The following is a 7539-nucleotide window of genomic DNA, read 5'->3' as shown; positions in this document are numbered from 1 at the left end:
GGGGGGGCGGAGACCGGGCCCTGCTTCGGCCTCACCTCAGGTGTGGGCAGCGCTGTGGGAACTTCACCTTGGTGGGACTGAACGGGGAGGGGGTGGGGAAGACCGGTTACCTGGCCCTCAGGCAGTTGTGCTGCCCGGAGTAGCTCCCCGGGAACAATGTGCTGCCCCCATCCCAGCGGTGACTGCTCTGGCTCTGTCCTGCTGCTGCCTTGCGGAGAGGGTCGCGGCGTCCCAACCTTCCCTGGTGGGGACACATTTTTTTCCCTGTTCTGTGGGGGCAGGTGGGGCACTGGAGGAGGAATCTCATTCTAGGGATCCCTACTTGCCTAACGCTTTGCTTTGCCGTTGCAGCCTGGAGCAGCTGATATCGCCTGTGGCCTTCCCAGCCAACAGCAGCCTGGACCCATGTGCAAAAGAGACTGTGCTGAATGCCATCAAGGAGAGCAGGAAAAGGGCTGTGGAAGAAGAGGAGGAGGAGGAGGACCAGGCTTTTGGGAATGATCAGGAGAGCAAGAGAAGGTACGAAGCCAGCAGTCCAGGTCAATGCTCGTGTGCTGTGGAGGTCGTAAATGGGGTTAGCGCTCCAGTGGTGACAAACGGGATGTGTCCCAGAGCACAGCAGGCCCGGTGTGACCTGGAGTCTGGAACGGAAAAGTGCTGTGGGAATTGAACCGCAGAGAGGAAGCACAGCCCATCACCTGATCCTCTGGGCTGTATCAGGAAGCCCTCCACGAGTTCTTGTCCTTGAGATCAAAGGGACGTGGTGTAGGATTTTGTCTGGGCAAGCTCGTGGGTCAAACGCATTCCCCTGTGTTGATGGGGTTGGGGAAGGCTGGGATGTGGATTGGGGAAGCCTGGAAGGGAAATGGTCCCTGTCATCAGAGGGGCTTGCACACCAGGAAAACCTGGTGTGAAATGCTGGGATCTGCCATAGGTTTATCACTTCTGTCCTTCTGTCAGCCCTAGGCTTCTGAGACAGATGGGATCCCCAAGTCTTGGAATCCCCAAGTCTTACAACCCCCAGTGGAAGCATCGTGCTTCAAAAGACCCGCATGCCTCCTTTGGGTATTGTACCTAGCAAAAGGAGGTAAAAACACGAGGGGAAACAAAAGAGACTATCTCCTACTTTTGTTAGTCAAGGTCAGCAATTTCCAGCTCTAAACTCCCAAGAAATGAGGGTGCAGCGCCTTTGCCAGCGCTCTGGGAAGGACAAAGTGTAAATCCTGGGTGCCAGGGTCTGCCACAGCCTTTCTGACTCTCCAGGCACAGCACTGCCTCGCCGTTCTCTGTTTCCTCCTTTCACGTTTGTCCGTGGAGGCCATTCACCTCATGCTCATCTGCCTCTCGTCTGCAGGGGCTGCCAGCCTGGGCTCAAGCCAGGAGACCCCAGAGGAGCAGTTTAGAGTTTGCTCAGGTGCTTTGCCCTCCATGGAGGCCCCAAGCACAGCGGGCTGAGTGGTGGTTTGCGGGGAGCTGCCGACTGCCTTCCTACTGCAGTAGGGCAGGCCATCCTCTCCTCCATCACTGAGTTTCCCTCTGCCTTTGAACCTTTACCTTGGCTTGGTGAATCTCAGCCCCACAGGAGCTGAGCAGGATGACAACAGGATAGGTGCACAGGCAGCATCAGCTTGGTGTTTTTCTTTATTTTCTTAACGTGCCAATACCCAGCTCTGCCCTGAAAGCTGATTTTGAAGGCATTAAAGCCTGGCAACCACGAAGAATGCTTGTAGACAGAAAATCCTGTGACCTTTGAAGGCAGAAAGCAGCCTACGTCAGCTGGAGAGTGCTGTGTGACGGGGTCAGCATGCTTGAGCTCGGGGAAAGTGCTTGGTCTAAGTGACAGGGCTGATGGTACAGCGTTCGCTCTGCTTCACAGTAGGGTTTGCTTTAAGACTGCAGATCTTCACTGAATCGTTGCGGGAAGGGGGAATTTGGTTTCTGACTCAAACAGTCCAGGGCACTGGCTAGAAAGAGGTAGGAAATCTGTGTTTCAGAGCTCAGATCTCTTCTAGAAATGATCTGCTGAGACTCTCCACAATGTTTTGGCTGAGAATAACAGATTTGAGCAAAGCTTTTGTTACACCAAAACTACTGTGCCCAGCAGGCAGCTGGTGGAGCTGTTGGTGCTTGGGCGGAGGCAGCTCGGGCTGAGAGGCAGTGAGGACAGGACCAGATGAAGAAAAAATCCACAGCAGGATATGGATGGGGTGAACCTCTGACCTTGGGGTATTGGTTGACAATTAAAAAGCAAGATTTTTGGTTTCTCAGTGCCGAGCCCACCTGGAGGGAGTCTTCTCCCAGGGCTTCAAGGGCAGCCCCCATCTCTGCTGCCTCTGCACTACCACAGGCTTCTGCTCTCTCTCCTGCAGGCGCCACGATAGCAGTGGAAGTGGGCAGTCGGCGTTTGAGCCGCTGGTAGCCAACGGTGCCCCCGCCTCTCTCATACCCAAGTAAGTACCCATTAGGCCAAATGCAACTGCTGTGAGGTTCGAGGTGTGGTTCGAAAGCCTGCGGGCTCTGGAAAGGGCGCTTGGCTTTTACTTCGGGAGAGCAAGAGAGGCTGTGGTTTCAGCCTGTCACCCTGAGTGCAGGCCGGGGGCCACAGGGACTGTGCTGAAGCTGAGGGCATTTTTCACTTTAAGAGTGGGGCTGCTTTGTCTCGCTCACCCTGCATTTAAAGGACCTGTGGGCAGACTGATGGGGAGCTCATAAAATCTTTAACCTCCTTTAGGCCTGGCTCTCTGAAGAGGAGCCTTGTCTCTCATTGCCCGGATGACTGCTCAAACAAGAGGTCGCGCACCTCTTCCATGAGCTCCCTCAACAATACGTACGCTGGCGGGATCCCCAGCTCCATCCGCAATGCCATCGCCAGCTCCTACAGCTCCAGCCGGGGCCTCGCACAGGTAGGAACCCCCCAGTGCCGCAGCCCGGCGTGGTGTAGCTCGACCCGCTGGGATTGCCCTGTGTAACTCAGACCTGGGCTCTTAAGAAGAGTGCAGTGTTCCCAGGCACTGCGGGGAACCTCCAGCGCCGCTCGGCTGGGCAGATCCATCTCCTTGCGGATCGGGCAGGCTGCCAGGCTGGCAGCAGCAGGCAGTGCTGTTACTCCTTCTTCAGTGTGTGCTGCCAGGGAAGTCCCCAGGCTGAGCTGTCCTAATGCAACGCTTTACAACAAAGCAAGGAGGGTGCGGTTTTCTCCTCTCTGTTCATCCTGGGCCAGTCGCTAGGGTGGCTAGATCCAGGTGAAAGGAGAAAAAAAACGCTTTGCTGTGCTGCCATCTTTTCAGCTGGAGTCAGCAGGTATGGGAGCTGTGCATTTCTGCTTTGACCCAGGTCCCCTCAGCAGCTGCTGAGCTATAATAAAACACTGCCTGCATCCTGGGTCAGGCCTGCAGATGTGATGATGGTATGTAGCCATGGCTCATGGAGCTCTGTGGTTTGTCTGGGGAAAGGTTTTCTCCAGGATATGTTGGTGGAGAAAGGTTTCTTCCAGGATATATTGGTAGTGAAAGGTTTTCTCCAGGATATATTGGTAGTGAAAGGTTTCCTCCAGGATATATTGGTAGTGAAAGGGTTTCTCCAGGATATACTGGTAGTGAAAGGTTTCCTCCAGGATATATTGGTAGTGAAAGGTTTCTTCTGGCTGGAACAAGTCTGAAATCCTTGAGGTGGGATCCGTCTGCTCTGAGCTCCTGGTGAGGAGGTGGCCTGCTTCTGCCAGAGCAGCCCTGCACACGTGAGGGTGTCTCAGGCAGCCGGACAGCCTCTGCCTGTGCTGCATGAAGGCAAAGAGCATCTGAGCAGCAGTGTCCTTCCTCATCCTCTAAGCTGGGCTGTAATGAGCCTGGAGACTGCTTGTTCCCAGAGTGGATTCGGTTTGTGGTGGCCAGACTTTGCACTCCATGGAACATGGAGGGGAGTTAAGTGGTGTTGAAGCAAGAGAGGCTCTGGGTTCATTAGCCACGGCCCTGGGAGATGGGATTTAATCAGAGGGTGAGCAGGAGGATGGGAGGCTGTACTCCCTGCCAGCCCCTGCACTGAGTTACTGTTGATTTCTCTGCGTTCCAGCTGCGGAAGAGAAGCGGTGTCAGTGTGTCCCCGCTGTCCAGCCCAGCATCCTCCCGTTCTCAGACGCCTGAGTGGCCTGTCAAGAAAGCCAGGTAACTTGCTTCTCGCCTGGCGGGTGCCCACTCATCAGTGCCAGCCAGGAAGAAAGCAGTCCCCTTCCTGGCCACCTCAGTGCTCTCCACCGGAGCTGGGACAGTCCAGGCCCCTTTCTGAGATGTGGCTGCTAGGTCACCCACCAGTGTGGAAGCCCCCTTGCTGTGTCGATTGGCATCTCTGCTGCACCATCCCTGCCCTGCTCCCAGGCCAAGTTAGAGACTTAAGGTCTCAGATTGCTGCAGAGGCAACATTGCCATGTGGCATTGGCATGGCCTGGGTTGCTGGTTGCAGAAATGTTTGGAAGAAACAGGCTCTATTTTTTTGCCATCTCTTTATAATCAATTCACAGGAACTACAGTGGGGTTGTATTTTAATGCCTGCCTTGGGGCACAAGCCCTTGTTCTCTCTTCTGGCTCAGAGAAGGACCTGAGCTTATATCAGTACTAAAAGCAACCCAACCACCCACCTTGGCAGCAGAGTGGGTCCATGCCAGGGACCTGCAGTGGGCAGCAGCTCCTGCCCATGACCCCTGGCTGCTGTCCTGAGTCTGCCTTGCACTGCAGAATGTGCAACCCAACTGAGCTGGGTCCTGGGGAGGGGAGCAGCTCCTCTGCCTGGGGCCGTGTTTGGGCTGGTGCAGCGAGGGAAAGGCTGTTGTCCTGAGAGCTGTTTGGTGGAGGCAAAGAAACACCAGGGATGCTGGTGGGAATCCTTAGTGTGTTTGGTCTCATGCTCCCTGGGTGCAGGCCAAGCCTGGAGTTGACCCTAACTGGCTCTCTCCTGCTCGCACAGGGAGGAGGAGTTGCATCGCTCCAACACTTCCACTCCAGTGAAATCGGACAAGGAGCTGCAGATAGAGAAAGGTGAGCATAGGTGGGCCCCAGCTCTGTGCCTGGGTTGGATGGGCCACTGGTGCCTGCAAGCAGCAGGTCAGGAGGTAGCCGAGGTCTGCACGTGGGACTGGCTTGAGATGTCACCTGGAAGCTAGGAGTGTGCTGGTCCCAAGGCAGTGGCACTTCCACTGACCTCAGCGACTGCCTTAGAAGGATTTCCAGGTGATAAGCAAGGAGTGCTGGCAGTGTCAGTGTGCTAGGAGATGCCTGGGAGCTGGCTTGCAAGGGGGAACACTAGCCCCTAAGCCAGCACAGGTCCGGGTGTCAGCCTTGGGGCAAGACCTGCTGGAGTACAAGTAGCACCAGGATCAAATTCCAGGCTGAGCTTATCCCAACGCTGCCTCAGCTAGAACGGAGAGGAAATCCACTGTGCCCATCTCAGGGCCCCGTGGCACAGCACTAGATGTGACTCACGCCATTTGCATGGTTTGTGCTTCAGGCAGGCAGTGTGCAAGGACCATCCTTGGAGATGGGAAGGGGCCGCTTCCCTGCAGAGCCCCAGCAGCCTCTTGTAACAGCCTGCCCAGGATGTGTTATGGCCAGGGCATCTCAGCCTTGTCTTCGGCTTAAAGCCATGCCCCTGGCTCTGCCCTCTGAGATGGGTGATCCAGAGAGGAGTCAGAAGGGACAGCCCTGCTGGTACAAGCCAAATGGCTCCTCTGCCTGCAGCCAGTCCTGACTTGTCTCCTTCTGTAGCGGTAGAGACGCCGCTGCGGAAGAAGCAGAATTCCCTGAGTTCGGCATCAGCGTCGGGGAGCAGCGGAAAGCGCAAGCGGAAGATCCAGTTGCTGTCGTCTCGCCAGGGGGACTATCTGACGCTGGTACGTCGCTGTCTCGCAGCCCCTTTTGCCCTCCTCTGGCGATAGAATGTGCTCACTGCAATTTCTGCAGGGCTGGGGGGAGACTGACCTGCCTGCCCTCAGGAAGGAGGCCCCGTCCTTGGCCGAGTGGGAAGTGACGTTATCCCCAGCCCCAGTGTCTGGTGGGCTGTGTGTGATTGTGCTGCCTGCTGCCGGACCAGGTAATGGCCTGGGGAAGGCCTGTCGTGCCCTCAGCGCCAAGCCGGGGGCCAAAATCAGTGGGGATCGGAGCTCCGCGGTAGCGTGCTGTGGCAGAACCACCTGCTTCACGGGTCTTGCGACGGCCAACCTTCACCACACGTTCAGAGAGGCTCTGCTGGCTTCCCTGAGAAGGAGCTAAGCTGCTGCTCTCTCTTGGCAGCCCCCACCACCTCAGCTGGGCTACTCCATCACGTCAGAGGACCTGGATGCGGAGAAGAAGGCAGCGTTGCAGTGGTTCAACAAAGTCTTGGAGGATAAGACCGGTAAGGACAGATTGGGAAAGTGGGGGGGCAGCAAGGAGTAGAAAGCCAGAGCTGGCAGGACAGTGGGCTGTCCGTGTGTCGCAGGCTAAGGAAGCTCCTGGGCCAGTCCTGCCTGGTCCTGGGTTCTGGGGGTGCTCGTAGTGCTGTCAGACTCGGGAGAGCTCCTGCTGCAGAGTCCCCAGGGTGATGGGTGAGGTTCCCCAGGGCTGGAGCTGTGTAGTGTTCATGCAGTTTTCCTCCCTGCTGGGGCAGCTCTGCTAAGGGGTGCTCCCATACAGTGAGTTGATTTCTTGTGCTTTCCCCTTAGATGCGGTTCCCAGCACCACTGCAGAGACCACGCCTGTGTCCAGGCCGTTGGCGTTTGCCGTGACCTCCCCGGAGGCTACGCCTGCCTCAACAGCTCCTGCCCCAGCCAGCACCAACTCACTCCTGGACAGCCTGAAGAAGATGCAGAGCAGCCAGGCTGTGCCCACACCAACAGGTGAGGAGGATGAGGAGGGCTGGCAGAGTGGAACTCTGGCAGAGCAATGCAGGCATTGTGGGAGCTCTGCGTGGCCTCTGCAGGAGGCAGGGAGCAAAACTCCCTGTTCAAGTGCTCTGCTGGCAGCAGAGATGGCAGGCAGGGCTTGGGGGGGTGTTGTTGTGGATGCTGAGCCTGTGGTCTTGGTGGGAGCTGTGACAGCATGAAGGGCTGGTTCTGTGGTGTGGGTGGGTGCTGCTCTGGGAGCCTTTGCAGCAGCAGGGTGAGTGGCTGGCCAGAGGGGTGGGCTGGCTGTGGGTGACCTCTCTCCCTAAATAAGCTCTTTCCCCTTTCCAGACTCTGCTGGAGCTGCGGTAGTGTCCCAGCCTCCTTCATCAGCTGCACAGCCTCCTGCCCCTGCTGTATCGCTGGAGCCGAGTTCTCTGCCTGCCACCTCTGCTGACACCAAGCCTGTGCCCGTGCTGAACACGCCTGTCACTGCAGCCGCCCTGGTGTTGGGGGCACAGGCCCCCAGCAGCCTGACACCTTCTGCGTTCACGGAGCTGGGCCCGACCCCCAGCAAGCCTCCCTCCTTCCAGAAGCCGAGCATCCTTTTCGGGATGCTGAGCACCCCTCCTGCCAGCCAGACGGCAACAACCGCAGTTGCTGCTGTGCCCACCACGAATGCCGCTGTGCCC

The 7539-nt window shown here is 57.2% G+C and overlaps 1 protein-coding gene across 1 annotated transcript in view; it reads left to right on the top strand.

Moving 5' to 3' along the window:
- Positions 1-281: 281 nt before the first annotated feature.
- POM121 (POM121 transmembrane nucleoporin) overlaps positions 282-7539 on the top strand; it is a gene marked incomplete at its 5' end in the record, with an annotated part of 9751 nt that continues 2493 nt past the window's right edge. Inside the window, 9 exons of the mRNA XM_010182753.1 lie at positions 282-519; positions 2370-2450; positions 2732-2903; positions 4069-4160; positions 4957-5027; positions 5754-5878; positions 6279-6381; positions 6689-6862; positions 7199-7491. Of these exons, the coding sequence (XP_010181055.1) occupies positions 282-519; positions 2370-2450; positions 2732-2903; positions 4069-4160; positions 4957-5027; positions 5754-5878; positions 6279-6381; positions 6689-6862; positions 7199-7491 (1349 nt within the window). The remainder of the gene's footprint in view (positions 520-2369; positions 2451-2731; positions 2904-4068; positions 4161-4956; positions 5028-5753; positions 5879-6278; positions 6382-6688; positions 6863-7198; positions 7492-7539) is intronic.

The sequence above is a fragment of the Mesitornis unicolor genome, unplaced genomic scaffold, assembly GCF_000695765.1.
Source record: "Mesitornis unicolor isolate BGI_N332 unplaced genomic scaffold, ASM69576v1 scaffold32820, whole genome shotgun sequence".
NCBI classification, from domain to species: Eukaryota; Metazoa; Chordata; class Aves; order Mesitornithiformes; family Mesitornithidae; genus Mesitornis; species Mesitornis unicolor.
Note: the sequence above shows the minus strand (reverse complement) of the source record. Positions and strands in the feature narration are given on the sequence as shown.